Raw genomic sequence first — 21725 nt, 5'->3', positions numbered from 1 at the left:
ACTAATGGGTTGCTATGGTGACAAACAAGAGTGCACAATGAGTCCAAACGTGGAACAGGTGAAACTAATGGGTAACCATGGAAACAAGACAAGGGAGTGAAAAGCCAGAAACTAAAGAGTCCAATAACTAAACAAAACAAAACATGACTAATACAAAACATGGTCACACAGACATGACAGTTTATACAGTGCTCAATACCGGGGTAGAGCAGAATATACGTTAGATCAGGGGAAACCTGTGAAACAGGCTTGTCGGGATGATATAGCTTCAGTGTTTTTTTGTAATTTGGTCCTATATTAAACATTTTAAGCATAAGAATGGCTAAATAAACTAAAAATATCAATACCACAGTATTATTGGTCAATAGAATAAACTAAAAATATCAATACTACGGTAGTATTGAACAATAGAGGAAAGCAAACCAAAGCGCTGCTAAGTAAATGTTGAAAAAAATATTTTTGGGACCAATTAGATGAAGTTGCATAATTTCCCACGGCACGCCAGACATAGTGAGCCGGGGCACAGTGGTTGAAAATCACTGGTCTAGGGGTTGCACAAAGGCATTAAAACACCAGACTCCAGTAGTGTGAACTCTGACCCTGACATTTTGGTCCATCGAGCATCAGATAGTTCCTGTTTACTCACCCTCTTACTCACCCTACAGAGAGGGAAAAGTCCAGAGTCTACCTTGCACCTAAGTGCCTAAAAAACAGGTTTATGGGTCTTAAAAAGGGTGTAGAGCCAAGCCAACAATAAATGCTGATATATTTAGCAGTATAGTGATTTTCCTGTGTGTTTTGAAGATGAGCATGTACTTGTTGTTGCTGTACCTGGTTGTGCTGCCACACGGGGGCAGAGCCGGAGATAATCAGTCCGGCTGCGACAGTCCAGAAGTCGTGAGGGTTACAGAGGAGGCCGTGGATCAGATGAATCAGGATCGGACCCAAGGATACATCCTAGGCTTCAACAGACTGTATGATTTCTCACACACCCCTGAAAAGGTGAGCAGATACTTGCATATTCACGATATCATGTCAACGGACGATGACTGGTGTGTTGTGTGTGAGACCAGAACAAAGGGGAGCGTCTCTATAAACTCAACATTGATGTCATTGAGACCGAATGTCACGTCGTCAGCAGGAAACCATGGAAACAATGTGACATTCGAAGACTTGGTTCTGTTCCTGTGAGTTCATGAAAAATAACTGATATTTGATTTTTCCGTTTCACCTTCAGACTGATTTAATATTTACATGCGTTGCCTTTTTTTCCGTAGGTATACGGAGAGTGTCAAGTGTCGGTTTATGTTGACACACAAGTCAGACTTCAAAGTTACTCCTGTGCACTTCGTGAAGGTACTGTGTAGCATTAGGCTCTTTGCATGTACAAACCCCGTTTCCATATGAGTTGGGAAATTGTGTTAGATGTAAATATAAACGGAATACAATGATTTGCAAATCATTTTCAACCCATATTCAGTAGAATATGTTACAAAGACAACATATTTGATGTTCAAACTGATAAACATATATATTTTTTTGCATATATTCATTAATTTTAGAATTTGATGCCAGCAACACGTGACAAAGAAGTTGGGAAAGGTGGCAATAAATACTGATAAAGTTGAGGAATGCTCATCAAACACTTATTTGGAACATCCCACAGGTGAACAGGCAAATTGGGAACAGGTGGGTGCCATGATTGGGTATAAAAGAAGATTCCATGAAATGCTCAGTCATTCACAAACAAGGATGAGGCGAGGGTCACCACTTTGTCAACAAATGCGTGAGCAAATTGTTGAACAGTTTAAGAAAAACCTTTCTCAACCAGCTATTGCAAGGAATTTAGGGATTTCACCATCTACGGTCCGTAATATCACCAAAGGGTTCAGAGAATCTGGAGAAATCACTGCACGTAAGCAGCTAAGCCCGTGACCTTCGATCCCTCAGGCTGTACTGCATCAACAAGCGACATCAGTGTGTAAAGGATATCACCACATGGGCTCAGGAACACTTCAGAAACCCACTGTCAGTAACTACAGTTGGTCGCTACATCTGCAAGTGCAAGTTAAAACTCTACTATGCAAGGCGAAAACCGTTTATCAACAACACCCGGAAACTCCGTCGGCTTCTCTGGTCCTGAGCTCATCTAAGATGGACTGATACAAAGTGGAAGAGTGTTCTGTGGTCTGACGAGTCCACATTTCAAATTGTTTTTGGAAACTGTGGACGTCGTGTCCTCCGGACCAAAGAGGAAAAGAACCACCCGGATTGTTCTAAGCGCAAAGTTGAAAAGCCAGCATCTGTGATGGTATGGGGGTGTATTAGTGGCCAAGACATGGGTAACTTACACATCTGTGAAGGCGCCATTAATGCTGAAAAGTACATACAGGTTTTGGAGCAACATATGTTGCCATCCAAGCAAGGTCTTTTTCATGGACGCCCCTCCTTATTTCAGCAAGACAATGCCAAGCCACGTGTTACAACAGCGTGGCTTCGTAGTAAAAGAGTGCAAGTACTAGACTGGCCTGCCTGTAGTCCAGACCTGTCTCCCATTGAAAATATGTGCCGCATTATGAAGCCTAAAATACCACAACAGAGACCACGGACTGTTGAACAACTTAAGCTGTACATCAAGCAAGAATGGGAAATAATTCCACCTGAAAAGCTCCAAAAATGTGTCTCCTTAGTTCCCAAACGTTTACTGAGTGTTGTTAAAAGGAAAGGCCATGTAACACAGTGGTAAAATGCCCCTGTGCCAACCTTTTTGCAATGTGTTGCTGCCATTAAATTCTAAGTTAATGATTATTTGCAAAAAAAAATTTAGTTTTTCAGTTCAAACATTAAATATCTTGTCTTTGCAGTCTATTCAATAGAATATAGGTTGAAAAGGATTTGCAAATCATTGTATTCTGTTTTTATTTACCATTTAAACAACGTGCCAACTTCACTGGTTTTGGGTTTTGTATATGAAAAACGTTTTTGAAGTATGCATTTTTTCGTGGGACTATTAGGTGCAGCCTCTATTCCATGAGCGCACCTTCAGGGGTGAAAAAAAAAAAATGTGGATGCACTTTGGACTGTTTGGAATGCCCATAAAAAGTGGTAGATGTCTCCTGCAAGTTTAACAACATAGCTCGCGCCACAGAGGAGTATGATTAAATGAATGTGCAGTAAATAATCCAGTGTCTCCGTGTAGTACACGCAAAACCCTCATTTAAACGAGGCGGTCTGCACCACTTGTACATGCAGTGTTAGTAGATCACACGCTTTTATAGAATTGCACTGTTTACACCTGAGTACATCAGGCCCTTAGTTGTGTATCTAAATTGTTAAACATAAACATGGTGTGACCACCTTAATGATAGTGACACTACACTTTATGATCATACTTGCCAACCTTGAGACCTCCGAATTCGGGAGATGGGGAGGGGGTTGGTGGTAGCGGGGGTGTATATTGTAGCGTCCCGGAAGAGTTCTGGGTATTTGTTCTGTTGTGTTACAGTGCGGATGTTCTCCCGAAATGTGTTTGTCATTCTTGTTTGGTGTGGGTTCACAGTGTGGTGCATATTTGTAACAGTGTTGAAGTTGTTTATACGGTCACCCTCAGTGTGACCTGTATGGCTGTTGATCAAGTATGCCTTGCATTCACTTATGTGTGTGTAAAAGCCGCATATGTTATGTGACTGTATGGAGGAAAAGCGGACGTGACGACAGGTTGTAGAGGACGCTAAAGGCAGTGCCTTTAAGGCACGCCCCCAATATTGTTGTCAGGGTGGAAATCGGGAGAAATTCGGGAGAATGGTTTCCCCGGGAGATTTTCGGGAGGGGCACTGAAATTCGGGAGTCTCCCGGGAAAATCGGGAGGGTTGGCAAATATGTTTATGATAGTGACATTAGAGGGGTGTCATGTCTGTGTGATCATGTTTTGTTTTAGTCATGTTCGGTTTTGTTTTTGGACTTTTTGTGCACTTTTGTTTGTTTTGTCACCATAGCCACCATTAGTTTTCACCTGTCACGTCACGCACCTGTTTCACGTTTTGAGTCACGCACCTGTTTTCACTAATCATGTCTGTAGTATTTAAGTTCATTGTTTTCAGTTTGTCTTTCTGGCGACATCCCGCATTCATACGCTCCACACACCCTTTATGACCCTTGCTGCGCTTTTCCATGCCGTTTTCTCGTCCAAGTAAGTTTTCTTTATTCATGCCATAGTTTGCAAGTTTTGTTTCATTGTTCATAGTTTCTGCCGTTGTGCAAGTTTTGTGTTTAAAGTCAAGTTTTGTACTTCCGCCCTTGTGCGCGCCTTTTGTTTGTTTCTTTTTTTTGTAGTTATGGTGACAAAACAAACAAAAGTGCACAAAAAGTCCAAAAACAAAACCGAACATGACTAAAACAAAACATGATCACACAGACATGACAAGGGGTTCTAGCTCGTAATAGAGTAACTCACAAAAGGATTAAAAAATATATGATTTAACTCTCAGGTTTTTGTATAAGTATTAAATGTTGACATAATGCTTCTACTTATTGACAAAGCATCGCAATATTCCATAGAGACCATATGCTTTGATTGAAACTTCACCAGTCATATTAATAAAAAACAAATAGTTCACCTCTCCTTTTTGTTTTTCTCAAAGTAATAGTGATAAAAGTTGGAGACCTGCTCTATCATGAAGCTGCACACAGAATGTATACTGCTAAGTAGGATAGTGTCATGATCCATGGCCCGGATCATGTTTTGTTTAGTCATGTTCTGTTTAGTTTTGGACTCCCTTAGTTCCTGTTTTTTTCACCCCTGGGTTTGTTTTAGTTACCATGGGTGCTGATTGGTTTCAGCTGCCTCTGATTAGTGTCCTGGATGCTCACCTGCTGCCGGGCACTAATCAGAGATCTATTTATCCACGTTGTGCGCCACACTCGGTTTGGCTTGGTCGTTTGCTGTATGCAACTGTTACGTTTAGTTATTCCTGTTTCCTAGTTAATGATTCCTGTGCTAAGTTGTTGTCGTATAGACACGCTTTCCTTCTGTTTGTTTCCTGTCTTTTTGTAGTGTGTATGATTTATTGTTATAAATCATATTCCTACCTGCACGCTTCGTCCGGAGAAGTCCGTCTGCATCCTGGGAGAACGACCCCGGCATAAACATGCGACCCCCACGTGACAGATAGATGTCTGTTAAAGATGTTTATTTTTATTCAGTTAGGTTGAGCAGGAATGATTTCTATATAAGAAAATATTTTCATTTTATTCTGTTCATTTTTATATTTTTTCCCCAAAAAATCAATTGTTGAAAATGTACAATACCCAAAACCAGTGAAGTTGGCACGTTGTCTAAATGGTAAATAAAAACAGAATACAATGATTTGCAAATCCTTTTCAACTTATATTCAATTGAATAGACTGCAAAGACAAAATATTTAATGTTCAAACGGAGAAACTTATTTTTTTTTTGTTGCAAAAAATCATTAACTTAGAATTTAAATGGCAGCAACACATTGCAAAAAAGTTGGCACAGGGGCATTTTTACCACTGTGTTACATGGCCTTTCCTTTTAACAACACTCAGTAAACGTTTGGGAACTGAGGAGACCAATTTTTGAAGCTTTTCATGTGGAATTATTTCCTATTCTTGCTTGATGTACAGCTTAAGTTGTTCAACAGTCCGGGGTCTCTGTTGTGGTATTTAAAACTCACACATTACTAATGAGAGACAGGTCTTGGCTACAGGCAGGCCAGTCTAGTACCCGAAGTATTTTACTATGAAGCCACGCTGTTGTAACACGTGGCTTGACATTGTCTTGCTGAAATAAGCAGGGGCGTCCTTGATAACGTAGCTTGGATGGCAACATATGTTGCTCCAAAACCTGTATGTACCTTTCAGCATTAATGGTGTCTTCACAGATGTGTAAGTTACCCATGCCTTGGGCACTAATACACCCCCATACCATCACAGATGCTGGCTTTTGAACTTTGCGCCTATAACAATCCGGATGGTTCTTTTCCTCTTTGGTCCGGAGGACACGACGTCCACAGTTTCCAAAAATTATTTGAAATGTGGACTCGTCAGACCACAGAACACTTTTACACTTTGCATCAGTCCATCTTAGATGAGCTCCTCGGGCTCAGCAAAGCCGACGGCGTTTCTGGGTGTTGTTGATAAATGGCTTTGACTTTGCATAACAGAGTTTTAAGTTAAAGTCCCAAAGATAGTCACACACACACTAGATGTGGTGAAAATTTCCTCTGCATTTGACCCATCCCCATGTTCACCCCCTGGGAAGTGAGGGGAGCAGTGAGCAGCAGCGGTGGGCGTGCTCGGGAATCATTTTGGTGATTTAACCGTCAATTCCAACCCTTGATGCTGAGTGCCAAGCAGGGAGATAATGAAGTGAAGTGAAGTGAAGTAAATTACATTTATATAGCACTTTTTCTCAAGTGACTCAAAGCGCTTTACATTGTGAAACCCAATATCTAAGTTACATTTAAACCAGTGTGGGTGGCACTGGGAGCAGGTGGGTAAAGTGTCTTGCCCAAGGACACAACGGCAGTGACTAGGATGGCGGAAGCGGGGTTCGAACCTGCAACCCTCAAGTTGCTGGCACGGTCGCTCTACTAACCGAGCTATACCGTCCCAAAAATGGTTCCCATTTTTATAATCTTTGGACTCGGCCGAGGTTTGAATTCACGGCATTCCAGTCGCATGGTGGACACTCTAACCACAAGGCCACTGAGCAGGTTAACTTGCACTTACACATGTAACAGTTCGAACATTAAATATCTTGTCTTGGCAGTCTATTCAATTGAATATAAGTTGAAAAGAATTTGCAAATCATTGTATTCTGTTTTTATTTCCCATTTACACAACGCTTTTATATTTGGTACATGGTGTAATGATAAGTGTGACCAGTAGATGGCAGTCACACATAAGAGATACGCCAGTAAACAACACCAAAACTTTACATGTTCCATTGAGAATATAGAACAATACTCAACTCAAAAATCTGTCAAAATGTTTTTTAGTACGACCATTTGATGGATTGTAGGCGCATTAAACACACGAGTATTATTATGGTGCGTGTATAAGGACCAGTGACGTGCAGTCTCACCTGCCATCATGGAAAGAAAAAAAATGTAAAAAGTAAAAAAATTAATTAAATTGTTATATGTATCCAGTGATTATACTATAAAGTTATTTTCCATTTAACTTCACCAGTTTTAGATTATTTTTATTCAAAATCGCTGAATTTGCACATTTGCCATTCAAATACCTAGAAGAGACGGACGGTGCGGTGAACAGCAGCCAGTTGAGGCACGTCACTCAGTGCCTCAACATGGATTGCGGACTCGGCTAACTGCTGGCCTGCTGTTGCAGTGAGACTGTATTGCTATATGAACTATATTATACATTTCCATAGTTTAGTTAGCTGAGGTATTTAATGTACAGTGTATTTTGTCAACAACTGTATGTGTGTAACGTAATTCTTGTGCTGAGCAATCATAAAACTGCTGCAAAAGACGCACTGGCTGAGGCTCCAGTAATCCCGCCTCCTGCACCCCCGCCGTAGAATTGTTATATCAACTAAAGCCCACAATTAAGCTTTCTACGTGCAAGATTGAATCTATTCAAAAAAGTTATTTCATAAGAAGCCAAAAAGTGCAAAAACAATAATGTTCGTGTTGGAGGAGTTGTGAATGACTGCAGGGCCACAACATTATGTACACCTGCAGACTGCAGGTGTATCTAATTCACAACTCCTCCAACACGAACATTATTGTTTTTGCACTTTTTGGCTTCTTATTAAATAACTTTTGTAACCTATTTTCATGGGCTTTCCTCTTTGTGATGTTAAGTTCCTGTTATGCGCTGTTATACAGTATATGCCTTGAGCTCTTATTTTGAAGGCGCTAAGAGCGGAAGTGATGACACTGAGTGGAGCGGAGGTTTTTGAAAGAAGGTAAATAAAGTGGTCCTCGTGTAAACTGGAGCCTCCGTGTTTGTTATTTTGTAGTTTCATACAGTATAGGCGACATTTATAAACTCTCGGTTACACTTTTTTAAATAGATTCCATCTTGCACGTGGAAAGTTTAAGTGAGGGCTTTAGTTGCGGCATGGACTTCATTTATAAGTAAAGGTAAGACCATAATAACGTTTTTTTTATTAAATGTGCTTTTTTGTGTGCTACAGTTTGTATGTGTAAAGTTAAAGTTAAGTTAAAGTACCAATGATTGTCACACACACACTAGGTGTAATGAAATTTGTCCTCTGCATTTGACCCATCCCCTTGATCACCCCCTGGGAGGTGAGGGGAGCAGTGGGCAGCAGCGGCGCCACGCCCGGGAATAATTTTTGGTGATTTAACCCCCAATTCCAACCGTTGATGCTGAGTGCCAAGCAGGGAAGAATGCTGGTATGAGCTTTTAAACATAACCCGTTAACTGCTGCCAATCAAATGGTGAATAAGATACTCTTTAGGGTTCATATGTTTGTAAATCTGACTGTGATGAAGTCAGTGCCTCACCAGCCATGAACCTGATAAGGACTGCAAAATGGAAACTATTTGCAGACATTATCTGGCCTTTTTTTACTTTCTGGTACCTGCTGAACTGTATTTTGGAGTACTAGCTTCTTCTTTTTCTCTATTTTGATGGCCAACTGAAGATGGTTGTTCTGTCTGGGCTTAAACAAAACTGATATGTCTGCAGATGACTTCTGACCTCTTGATATTTGTGTTTAGTTCCAGCCACTGAAGTGTTGGATGCGTGTCCAGACTGCCCGATGGCCGAGAATGTGAGCGAGCCAGTCATCAAGGACATAGCACGTCTCTCTCTGCTGAGGTTCAATGAAGAGAACCACTCTGATCACCACTTTAAGCTGGAGAATATCACAAGAGCCAGTTTGCAGGTTGAACAACTGAAGTCATTTCGGTGAAAATGTGTGCAGAATTTGGGGAGGTCTGAACTGTTTCATCAGGTGTATGTCTTTTTGTTAGTGGGTTGTGGGTCCATCCTACTTTGTCGAGTTCACCATCATAAAGACGTGTTGCTCCAAAAAAACTGAAGTCGGTGAAGTAGACAATTGCCCACCAATGGACCGTCAGTTTGCCGTAAGTACAACACATAAGTGTGTTTTATAAAGTGTTTTCACATTAATGCATTGATATTTTATGATTATAGATCAAACTATTAGCGGTGGTTACAACTCAATACAGTCAGTAATGACGCTACTTTAACATTGGACATCTGGACTGATGACAAGTTGTCTTTTAAACACATTTAGCAGAACCTTTCGAGCCCAAGAGTTATAGTCTCAGCCATGAACCAAGGCAAGATATATATACAAACCCCGTTTCCATATGAATTGGGAAATTGTGTTAGATGTAAATATAAACGGAATACAATGATTTGCAAATCCTTTTCAACCCATATTCAGTTGAATATGCTACAAAGACAACATATTTGATGTTCAAACTGATAAACATTTTTTTTTTTTTGCAAATAATCATTAACTTTAGAATCTGACGCCAGCAACACGTGACAAAGAAGTTGGGAAAGGTGGCAATAAATACTGATAAAGTTGAGGAATGCTCATCAAACACTTATTTGGAACATCCCACGGGTGTGCAGGCTAATTGGGAACAGGTGGGTGCCATGATTGGGTATAAAAACAGCTTCCCAAAAAATGCTCAGTCTTTCACAAGAAAGGATGGGGCGAGGTACACCCCTTTGTCCACAACTGCGTGAGCAAATAGTCAAACAGTTTAAGAACAACGTTTCTCAAAGTGCAATTGCAAGAAATTTAGGGATTTCAACATCTACGGTCCATAATATCATCAAAAGGTTCAGAGAATCTGGAGAAATCACTCCACGTAAGCGGCATTGAATGACCGTGACCTTCGATCCCTCAGTGTATCAAAAACTGACATCAATCTCTAAAGGATATCACCACATGGGCTCAGGAACACTTCAGAAAACCACTGTCACTAAATACAGTTGGTCGCTACATCTGTAAGTGCAAGTTAAAGCTCTACTATGCAAAGCGAAAGCCATTTATCAACAACATCCAGAAACGCCGCCGGCTTCTCTGGGCCCGAGATCATCTAAGATGGACTGATGCAAAGTGGAAAAGTGTTCTATGGTCAAGACGAGTCCACATTTCAAATTGTTTTTGGAAATATTCAACATCGTGTCATCCGGACCAAAGGGGAAGCGAACCATCCAGACTGTTATCGACGCAAAGTTCCAAAGCCAGCATCTGTGATGGTATGGGGGTGCATTAGTGCCCAAGGCAAGAGTAACTTACACATCTGTGAAGGCACCATTAATGCTGAAAGGTACATACAGGTTTAGGAACATAACATCTAAGCGCCGTCTTTTTCATGGACAATGCCAAGCCACATTCAGCACAAATTACAACAGCGTGGCTTTGTAAAAAAAGAGTGCGGGTACTTTCCTGGCCCGCCTGCAGTCCAGACCTGTCTCCCATCGAAAATGTGTGGCGCATTATGTAGCGTAAAATACGACAGCGGAGACCCCGGACTGTTGAACGACTGAAGCTCTACATAAAACAAGAAGGGGAAAGAATTCCACTTTCAAAGCTTCAACAATTAGTTTCCAAGGTTCCAATCGTTTATTGAGTGTTGTTAAAAGAAAAGGGGATGTAACACAGTGGTGAACATGCTCCTTCCCAACTACTTTGGCACGTGTTGCAGCCATGAAATTCTAAGTTAATTATTATTTGCAAAAAAATAAATAAAGTTTATGAGTTTGAACATCAAATATCTTGTCTTTGTAGTGCATTCAATTGAATATGGGTTGAAAAGGATTTGCAAATCATTGTAATCTGTTTTGCATGTTCTCCCTGCGTGGGTTCCCTCCGGGTACTCCGGCTTCCTCCCACCTCCAAAGACATGCACCTGGGGATAAGTTGATTGGCAACACTAAATTGGCCCTAGTGTGTGAATGTGAGTGTGAATGTTGTCTGTCTATCTGTCTGCCCTGTGATGAGGTGGCGACTTGTCCAGGGTGTACCCCGCCTTCCGCCCGAATGCAGCTGAGATAGGCTCCAGCACCCCCCCCGCGACCCCAAAAGGGACAAGCGGTAGAAAATGGATGGATGGATGATTTTACTCAAAGGTTTGCACAATGCATCCGTTTTCAAATCCTTTTACTATCCCCAATATTTATTCTTGCCTTCCTTTGCTTTGTCGAATTGCTTTTTTTTCTATTTAATTTTTTTTCTCGGTCTCTCAGTGTGTACTGGCAGAATGGTTGTCAGCCATGACGGCAAATTGTTTGCCGCTTCTCTTGAGACTGCTTTCGTGTACGTGCACACACCCTATGGGCACGTGCGTGTGCATGACAACGCCGTGAGTGACGGCTATGAATGCCAGCCGTTTTATTCGGGCTGACAAGCTATTTTTTTTCCAATATAATTAGTAATTGTGACATTTTAATTTTAAATATGATCGTTTAAGCCACTAATGATAACATAAGCTAGTCGGTGACGTTTTCTATATATTTTTTTGTTTTAAAAGATGGAACTTTGAGCAAATTGCAAATAGATCCTTTGAATTACAAAATAAAAATTGGGGATTCCAATTGGATGCTTTAATTCCTTTATAATACCGTATTTTTCGGACTCTAAGGCGCACTTAAAATTCTTTAATTTTCTCAAAAATGGACAGTGCGCCTTATAAACCGGTGCGCCTAATGTACGGCGTGATTCTGGTTGTGCTTACCGACATCGAAGCTATTTTGTTTGGTACATAATGTAATGATAAGTGTGACAAGTAGATGGCAGTCAGACATAAGAGATACGCCAGTAAACAACACCAAAACTTTAAATGTTCCTTTGAGAATATAGAACATTACACACAGCACTCAAAAATCTCTCAAAATGTTTTTAGTACGACCGCTTGATGGATTGTCGGCGCATTAAACATACGAGTATTACAAACCCCGTTTCCATATGAGTTGGGAAATTGTGTTAGATGTAAATATAAACGGAATACAATGATTTGCGAATCATTTTCAACCCATATTCAGTTGAATATGCTACAAAGACAACATATTTGATGTTCAAACTGATAAAGATTTTTTTTTTTGCAAATAATCATTAACTTTAGAATTTGATGCCAGCAACACGTGACAAAGAAGTTGGGAAAGGTGGCAATAAATACTGATAAAGTTGAGGAATGCTCATCAAACACTTATTTGGAACATCCCACAGGTGAACAGGCAAATTGGGAACAGGTGGGTGCCATGATTGGGTATAAAAGTAGATTCCATGAAATGCTCAGTCATTCACAAACAAGGATGGGGCGAGGGTCACCACTTTGTCAACAAATGCGTGAGCAAATTGTTGAACAGTTTAAGAAAAACCTTTCTCAACCAGCTATTGCAAGGAATTTAGGGATTTAACCATCTATGGTCCTTAATATCATCAAACGGTTCAGAGAATTGGGAGAAATCACTGCACGTAAACAGCTAAGCCCGTGACCTTTGATCCCTCAGGCTGTACCGCATCAACAAGCGACATCTGTGTGTAAAGGATATCACCACATGGGCTCAGGAACACTTCAGAACCCACTGTCAGTAACTACAGTTGGTCGCTACATCTGTAAGTGCAAGTTAAAACTCTCCTATGGAAAGCGAAAACCGTTTATCAACAACACCCAGAAACGCCGTCGGCTTCGCTGGGCCTGAGCTCATCTAAGATGGACTGATACAAAGTGGAAAAGTGTTCTGTGGTCTGACGAGTCCACATTTCAAATTGTTTTTGGAAACTGTGTGTCAGGCTTGGACGAAGGAAGGGACTCAGATGCAGAGAGGTGATTCCAAATAAAGCTTTTATTTTGAAAAAACTCTTTAAGCCTCCAGAGCCGAGTAAATTCAAATACTATGAAATACAAAAATAGCTATCGACAAAATGTTCCAAAAGGGAAAAACCGAAAATCACTCCAAAAAGGAGGAAATACAAAAATAAGGACAATATAATTAGCACCGTATCTGTTATCAAAAAACTTTAACAAAAAACGCTCCAACAGGAGGAAGAAAATAAAGACTATAAAACTTAACTACTCTAATCAATATAAACAAAAATTCACTCAAAAAACTTTGAGGAAAAAATCTTTAAGGAAAAATTATAACTCACCACTGTGGTAGAAAAAGGTAGAATAACAAAAGTCGCTCTGACGGAGGAAAAAAGTTAATTCAAAATTACAGCGTGGGATATTCGGGAAGCAAGGACGTAGACGTGGGACAAGGCAAGGCATGGATATGAACATGAACATGGAACGCAAGACAGGCACGAAAGCTCGAGACAATCTGGCACAGAACAAGGGGAGGCATTGGCTTATATAGAACATGAGGGTAATGGGAAACAGGTGGAAACAATCAAGGGTCAGGAATGACGTCAGACTGGTGACACAAGAGGAAGGACCCGTGATCTGAAACAAGAGGAGTTGCTTTTCAAAATAAAACATGTAAATCACAAGACAGAAAAAACCAAGACAAGACTTCCCTCACCGCGGTGTGACACTGTGGACGTCGTGTCCTCCAGACCAAAGAGGAAGAGAACCATCCGGATTGTTATAGGCGCAAAGTGTAAAAGCCAGCATCTGTGATGGTATGGGGGTGTATTAGTGCCCAAGACATGGGTAACTTACACATCTGTGAAGGCGCCATTAATGCTGAATGGTACATACAGGTTTTGGAGCAACATATGTTGCCATCCAAGCAAAGTTACCATGGACGCCACTGCTTATTTCAGCAAGACAATGCCAAGCCACGTGTTACATCAACGTGGCTTCATAGTAAAAGAGTGCGGGTACTAGACTGGCCTGCCTGTAGTCCAGACGTGTCTACCATTGAAAATGTGTGGCGCATTATGAAGCCTAAAATACCACAACGGAAACCCTCGGACTGTTGAACAACTTAAGCTGTACATCAAGCAAGGATGGGAAATAATTCCACCTGAGAAGCTTAAAAAATGTGTCTCCTCAGTTCCCAAACGTTTACTGAGTGTTGTTAAAAGGAAAGGCCATGTAACACAGTGGTGAACATGCCCTTTCCCAACTACTTTGGCACGTGTCACAGCCATGAAATTGTAAATTAATTATTATTTGCAAAAAAATAAATACAGTTTATGAGTTTGAACATCAAATATCTTGTCTTTGTAGTGCATCAAATTGAATATGGGTTGAAAAGGATTTGAAAATCATTGTATTCCGTTTATATTTACATCTAACACAATTTCCCAACTCATATGGAAACGGGGTTTGTATTATGGTGTGTGTATAAGTACCACAAAATGGCACCTATTCGCAGACATTACCTGCCGTTTTGTTTCGCAATATTACGCAAAACCAACTTTTCTTACCTTCCGGTACCTGCTGATTGTCATGATCCGTGGCCCGGATCATGTTTTGTTATGTTCTGTTAGTTTTGGAACTCCCTTAGTTCCTGTTTGTGCTCCTCTGGGTTTGTTTTAGTTTCCATGGGGATTAATTGGGTTCACCTGCCTCTGGTTAGTGGTCGGCACGCTCAGCTGCTGTCAACCACTAATCAGAGAGCTATTTATTCACCTTGCTCGCCACGCTCAGTCTGGCTTCATTGCTTGTTAGACGCAACCTGTTATGTTAGTATTTCTTGTCTCCGAGTCTATGCTTCCTGTGCTAAGTGGTAGCCTTAGCTTCCCGTGCGATCGGCACGCTTTTCCTCCTGCTTGTTTCGTGTTTTTGGTACGTGTTTAATTTTGAAGATTAAATCATGTTCCTACCTGCACACCTTGTCCGGAGTGGTCCGTCTGCATCCCGGGGGAACGAACTTGAAGATGATCTGTAAAACATAATCTATGCAACATTTTCACCAAAGAGCCACCATTACATGTTATTTAGACCACAAGGAAGTATTTTAAATTTAGAAAAAAATAATAATAATATGACCCCTTTAATGCGCCTTATAATCTGGTGCACTTTTTGTATGAAAATAGACTTGACCCGCTCATCGGCAGTGCGCCTTTTAATCCGGTGCGCCCTATGGTCCAAAAAATACGGTACTAATAATAATAATAACAACAATTTAAAATATTTTATCATGAACTTTATGCATTCTGGATGTATAGGTTCATGTAACTCCATCCATCTATTTTCTACCGATTGCCCCTTTTGGGGTCGCGGGTGGGACTCGGGCGAAAGGCGGGGTAGACCCTGGACAAGTCCCCACCTCATCACATGGCCAACACAGATAGACAGACAACATTCACACACTAGGGCCAATTCAGTTTTGCGAATGTTCATTTAAACTATTAGTTTTAATAATTTTTGTTCAATGTTTACATTTGCACACATGTCGTTTTTGATCATTTAGTTAAAGTTAAAGTACCACTGATAGTCACACACACACTAAGTGTGGTGAAATTACCCTTTTGCATTTGACCCATCCTCTTGTTCCTCCCCCTGGGAGGTGAGGGGAACAGTGAGTAGCAGCGGTGGTCGCGCTCGGGAATCATTTTGGTGATTTAACCCCCAATTCCAACCCTTGATGCTGAGTGCCAAAGGGAGGTAACGGGTCCCATTTTTATGGACTTTGGTATGACTCGGCCAGGGTTTGAACTGGCGACCAACCGATCTCAGGCAGGCTTTTTTGGTTGTGATAAAGGCATCTTTGGCAAAAACAGCTGGCTCTCACCTGGCCCTGAATGAATAAATAAAGGTTGAAATTAGAGATGTCCGATAATATCGGACTGCCGATATTATCGGCCGATAAATGCTTTAAAATGTAATATTGGAAATGATCGGTATCGGTTCCAAAAAGTAAGATGTATGACTTTTTAAAACGCCGCTGTGTACACGGACGTAAGGAGAAGTACAGAGCGCCAATAAACCTTAAAGTGCCTTTGCGTGCCTGCCCAGTCACATAATATCTACGGCTTTTCACACACATAAGTGAATGCAATGCATACTTGGTCAACAGCCACACAGGTCACACTGAGGGTGGCCGTATAAACCACTTTAACACTGTTACAAATATGCGCCACACTGTGAACCCACACCAAACAAGAATCCATCCATCCATCCATTTTCTACCGCTTATTCCCTTCGGGGTCGCGGGGGGCGCTGGAGCCAATCTCAGCTACAATCGGGCGGAAGGCAGGGTACACCCTGGACAAGTCGCCACCTCATCGCAGGGCCCCAAACAAGAATGACAAACACAATATAAACACAACAGAACAAATACCCAGAACCCCTTGCAGCACTAACTCTTCCGGGACACTATAATATACACCCCCGCTACCCTCTACTCCCCCCCCCCCCCAACCCCGCCCACCTCAACCTCCTCATGCTCTCTCAGGGAGAGCATGTCCCAAATTCCAAGCTGCTGTTTTGAGGCATGTTAAAAAAAAAAAATGCACTTTATGACTTCAATAATAAATATGGCAGTGCCATGTTGGCATTTTTTTCCATAACTTGAGTTGATTTATTTTTGAAAACCTTGTTACATTGTTTAATGCATCCAGCGGGGCATCACAACAAAATTAGGCATAATAATGTGTTAATTCCACGACTGTATATAACGGTATTGGTTGATATCGGAATCGGTAATTAAGAGTTGGACAATATCGGAATATCGGCAAAAAAGCCATTATCGGACATCTCTAGTTGAAATTAAATATTGAGAGTTTTTTTGTGATGTCCTAATTCATTTGTGGAGTGGAGGAAGGACCTACAGGGGTTCGGATATGTTGAGATTGTAGATAAATTGGTTACTGCAGGGGTGTGTATTAATAGATATTAAAGTCATTTGCTTTGTCACTTACTAAGACAAAGCTAAGATGTTGATGCTTAGTATTGATACATACATACATTGGATTGATTTTAGCATGTTTAATGTACAAACTGTGTCAAAGTCCTTAAAATGTTCTCAGCCCTCAGTGGAAAAGGTTTGGACAGCGTTGGGGTGAAACATTATGGACTTTACATTCATATTTGTGTCTGTTTTCTTTCTCCCAGCATCGAGGCTTCTGTTGGAGCTCACACACGGAGGATGTGGACGATGGTGGGATCAGATTCACTGTTGGGAAGGACTTCCAGAAAAGAAAGATTGTGGATGTCAAGTGTGAGATCTTTGAACCTCAGGTAACTGTCCCAATGCATACACTTACTGGTACACTCAGTCCATGGTTTATCATACAGGGCCTGATCTACAAAAGTTCCTGGGTAACAAGTGCTCAATAGCATGTGCAAACTATACAATTGTGGGTATTATTAGTGGGTGTGTTTTGCAAGACAAGATGCTACTGATAACAAGTGAAAAAATTATATAATTTGCCCATAGAGAAACTAGCATTTACTGGCAACATGTGGTGTTTTGCTATGTGGTAGAACATGCAGCACATGAATATAATCTTTGCCACCTTTTCTGGGCTAAATAGAAGCACCATCTAGACCAGTGTTTTTCAACCACTGTGCCACTGGTGTGCCGTGGGAGATTATCTAATTTCACATATTTGGGTTAAAAATATTTTTTGCAAACCAGTAATTATAGTCTGCAAATTATGTGTTGTTGTTGTTGAGTGTCGGTGCTGTCTAGAGCTCGGCAGAGTAACCGTGTAATACTCTTCCATATCAGTAGGTGGCAGCCGGTAGCTAATTGCTTTGTAGATGTAGGTAAAAAGGTGTCTTATGCTTAAACCAAAAATAAACAAAAGGTGAGTGTCTTTAAGAAAAGGCATTGGAGCTTAGGGAAGGCTGTGCAGAACGAAACTAAAACTGAACTGGCTACAAAGTAAACAAAAACAGAATGCTGGACGACAGCAAAGACTTACTGTGGAACAAAAACGGCGTCCACAATGTACATCCGAACATGACATGACAATCAACAAAGAAAGGATAAAAACAACTGAAATATTCTTGATTGCTAAAACAAAGTAGACGCGGGAAATATCGCTCAAAGGAAGACATGAAACTGCTACAGGAAAATACCAAAAAAAGAGAAAAAGCCAGCAAAATAGGAGCGCAAGACAAGAACTAAAACACTACACACAGGAAAACAGCAAAAAAAAGTCCAAATAAGTCAGGGGGTGATGTGACAGGTGGTGACAGTACACCTACTTTGAGACAAGAGCTAAAGTGATGCATGCTTGGTTATGGTTTAAAGTCATATCCAACAATTGTGACAACTACTTTTTACTGTCAACTGAGTTTATGATTTCTGCTGGTGGTGTGCCTCTGGATTTTTTCAACGCAAAAAATGTGCCTTGGCTCATAAAAGGTTGAAAAACACTGATCTAGACAACAGAACCGACATCTAGAAACCCCACACAAACATTGATCAATTGAATTTATTTTAATCAATCCCTTGAGCCATCCTGCAGTTATAAAATACAAAACCCAAAACAAGTGAAGTTGGCACAGAAAGTTGAGGAATGCTCATCAAACACTTATTTGGAACATCCCACAGGTGAACAGACTAATTGGGAACAGGTGGGTGCCATGATTGGGTATAAAAGCAGCTTCCATGAAATGCTCAGTCATTCACAAACAAGGATGGGGCGAGGGTCACCACTTTGTCAACAAATGCGTGAGCAAATTGTTGAACAGTTTAAGAACAACATTTCTCAACGAGCTATTGCAAGTAATTTAGGGATTTCACCATTTCCAGTCCGTAATATCATCAAAAGGTTCAGAGAATCTGGAGAAATCACTGCACTTAACATTGAATGCCCGTGACCTTCGATCTCTCAGGCGGTACAGCATCAAAAAGCGACATCAGTGTGTAAAGGATATCACCACATGGTCTCAGGAACGCTTCAGAATACCGCTGTCAGTAACTACAGTTGGTCGCTACATCTGTAATTGCAAGTTAAAACTCTACTATGCAAAGCCGCCAGCTTCGCCGGAGCCCAAGCTCATCCAAGATGGACTGATGGAAACTGTGGACGTCGTGTCCTGTGGACCAAAGAGGAAAAGAACCATCCGAACTGTTATAGGCGCAAAGTTTAAAAGCAAGCATCTGTGATGGTATGGGGGTGTATTAGTGCCCAAGACATGGGTAACTTACACATCTGTGAAGGAACCATTAATGCTGAAAGGTACATACAGGTTTTGGAGCAACATATGTTGCCATCCAAGCAACGTTATCATGGACGCCCCTGCTTATTTCAGCAAGACAATGCCAAAGCTCGTAGTATAAGAGTGCGGGTACTAGACTGGCCTGCCTGTAGTCCAGACCTGTCTCCCATTGAAAATGTGTGGCGCATTATGAAGCCTAAAATACCACAACGGAGACCCCCGGACTGTTGAACAACTTAAGCTGTACATCAAGCAAGAATGGGAACGAATTCCACTTGAAAAGCTTCAAAAATTGGTCTCCTCAGTTCCCAAATGTTTACTGAGTGTTGTTAAAAGGAAAGGCCATGTAACACAGTGGTAAAAATGCCCCTGTGCCAACTTTTTTGTACTGTGTTGCTGCCTTTAAATTCTAAGTTAATGATTTTTTGCAAAAAAAAAAAAAAAAATCACATAATTATCCTTATATTCAATTGAATATACGTTGAAAAAGATTTGCAAATCATTGTATTCCGTTTTTATTTACGAATTACACAACGTGCCAACTTCACTGGTTTTGGGTTTTGTAATAAAAATGACTGTCATGTCTGTGTGATCATGTTTTGTTTTAGTCATGTTTTGTTTAGTTATTGGACTCTTTAGTTTCTGGCTTTTCACTCCCTTGTCTTGTTTCCATGATTACCCATTAGTTTCACCTGTTCCACGTTTGGACTCATTGTGCACTCTTGTTTGTCACCATAGCAACCCATTAGTTTTCACCTGTCACGTCACGCACCCGTTTCACGTTTTGAGTCACGCACCTGTTTTCGTTAATCATGTCTGTAGTATTTAAGTTCATTGTTTTCAGTTTGTATTTCTGGTGACATCCCACATTTATGCTCTGCACATTTCTGACACTTTTTTCATGTCCATCGTTCACGCTGATCCTTTTGTCCATGCCAAGTAAGTTTTGTTTATTAATGCCACAGTTAGTGTTTTTTTTGTTGTTCATAGTTTCTGCCTTTGTGCAAGTATTTGTTTTCATAGCCAAGTTGTTTCTCCGCCACTGTGCACGCTTTTCGTTTGTACTTTTTTTTGATAAAATTAAATAAATATGTTCTCGCATTCCCGTCTCGCCCGAGCCAACTTTCCTTTGCCTTCTAGAAAAACTAAACCCCAGGACCAAGTCATGACAATGACATTGCTGAAGAGACAAACATATACATGAAGGCAAATAAGATGTTTGGTTCATCTCAGTTTAGTATATCAGCTTGCGTGTGTTTTAGATTGTTTACTTTAGTTTGTTTTGGTTTTATACATTTTAATGAACTTTTTTTTCTTCTCATCACTGTTTCCATTTGAATGGCTGATAAAAGTCCATTTGTTTTTCTGTCTCATCAGCACCATAACCAAACAGAGTTAATCCCCTGTGAGCGAATTAACTCGACAAGACCTGCCGCAAGTCAAGGTGTTTCCACGGCGAGGGCCCTCCTGGGGTTTGTGATAGACCAGCCTGCATCTCCCAGATCAGCCCCGCTGGCTCATTTCTGTCCTGGCTCCCGTAGACACGACCTGGGTTTAAGTAAACTAAAGCTCTAAATACAGTCTATGATACAACTGGATTGAGATGTTTTATTTAAAGGGGAATTTTGCCCATCGTTCACAATACTTATGAGAGACAGGAATACAAAAGTTTTTTGCTTTTTTTTTTTTGGCATTTTAACTTGTAAAAATCCATTCTGCCTTTAAATCACTTGAAAAATGCATTAAAAAATCGGCAACCGATACTTGATTTACATTCCATAACCTATATAACCAAGCTTTAGTGACATTGGTTTAAGTCGTGATGGCAACATATGTCATACTTGCCAACCCTCCCGGATTTTCCGGGAGACTCCCGAAATTCAGCGCCTCTCCCGGGACTAATTTTCTCCCGAAATTTAGGCGGACCTGAGTGACGTGTCGACAGCCTGTTTTCACGTCCGCTTTCCCACAATATAAACAGCGTGCCTGCCCAATCACGTTATAACTGTAGAATGATCGAGGGCGAGTTCTTGGTTTCTTATGTGGGTTTATTGTTAGGCAGTTTCATTAACGTCCTCCCAGCGCGGTCACAACACACAACAACAGCAGTCACGTTTTTGTCTACCGTAAAGCAGTTCATCTGCCATAAACAGCAATGTTGTGACACTCTTAAACAGGACAATACTGCCATCTACTGTACATGCATATGTGACAATAACATCTACGGCTTTTAGAGAGTGCAGTGCACAACTGCGCACACAACAAGGAGACGAAGCAGAATGCATCATCAGAGAGGGTGTTCAGCATGGTTAGAAAAATAGTGATAGAGAATAGAACAAGGATGGAAAATTCAACCCTTAACTCAACAATGAGTAGATGAGTGTTATGTGTAAATAAATGAACACTGAAATTGAAGTATTTCTCTTATTTATTTATATATATATAATAAAATAAATATTTATATATATATATATACATAGCTAGAATTCACTGAAAGTCAAGTATTCCTTATATATATATATATATATATATATATATATATATATATATATATATATATATATATATATATATATATATATATGAAATACTTGACTTGGTGAATTAGCTGTAAATATACTCCTCCCCTCTTAACCACGCCCCCCCCCC

At 40.6% G+C, this 21725-nt stretch overlaps 1 protein-coding gene across 1 annotated transcript; it reads left to right on the top strand.

The window, feature by feature from the left end:
* Nucleotides 1–674: 674 nt before the first annotated feature.
* On the top strand, nt 675–20976 carry LOC133616760 (fetuin-B). The gene is made up of 7 exons (XM_061976348.2): nt 675–1002; nt 1074–1187; nt 1278–1356; nt 8739–8905; nt 8994–9107; nt 17016–17141; nt 20454–20976. Exons 1-7 carry the CDS (start codon nt 805–807, stop codon nt 20649–20651), a joined length of 996 nt encoding a protein of 331 aa, XP_061832332.2. The 5' UTR covers nt 675–804; the 3' UTR covers nt 20652–20976.
* Nucleotides 20977–21725: the final 749 nt, after the last annotated feature.

The sequence above is a fragment of the Nerophis lumbriciformis genome, linkage group LG14, assembly GCF_033978685.3.
Source record: "Nerophis lumbriciformis linkage group LG14, RoL_Nlum_v2.1, whole genome shotgun sequence".
In the NCBI taxonomy this organism is placed as follows: Eukaryota; Metazoa; Chordata; class Actinopteri; order Syngnathiformes; family Syngnathidae; genus Nerophis; species Nerophis lumbriciformis.
The sequence above is the reverse complement of the archived record's forward strand: the minus strand, read 5'-3'. Positions and strand labels throughout refer to the sequence as shown.

Bases quoted from the DNA above. Each gene is read 5' to 3' on its own strand.
- LOC133616760 (XM_061976348.2), top strand. From the start codon at position 805: ATGAGCATGTACTTGTTGTTGCTGTACCTGGTTGTGCTGCCACACGGG. The intron at 1,188-1,277 runs GTGAGTTCATGA...TTTTTTCCGTAG, and splicing joins GAAGACTTGGTTCTGTTCCT to GTATACGGAGAGTGTCAAGT. The intron at 8,906-8,993 runs GTTGAACAACTG...TCTTTTTGTTAG, and splicing joins TCACAAGAGCCAGTTTGCAG to TGGGTTGTGGGTCCATCCTA.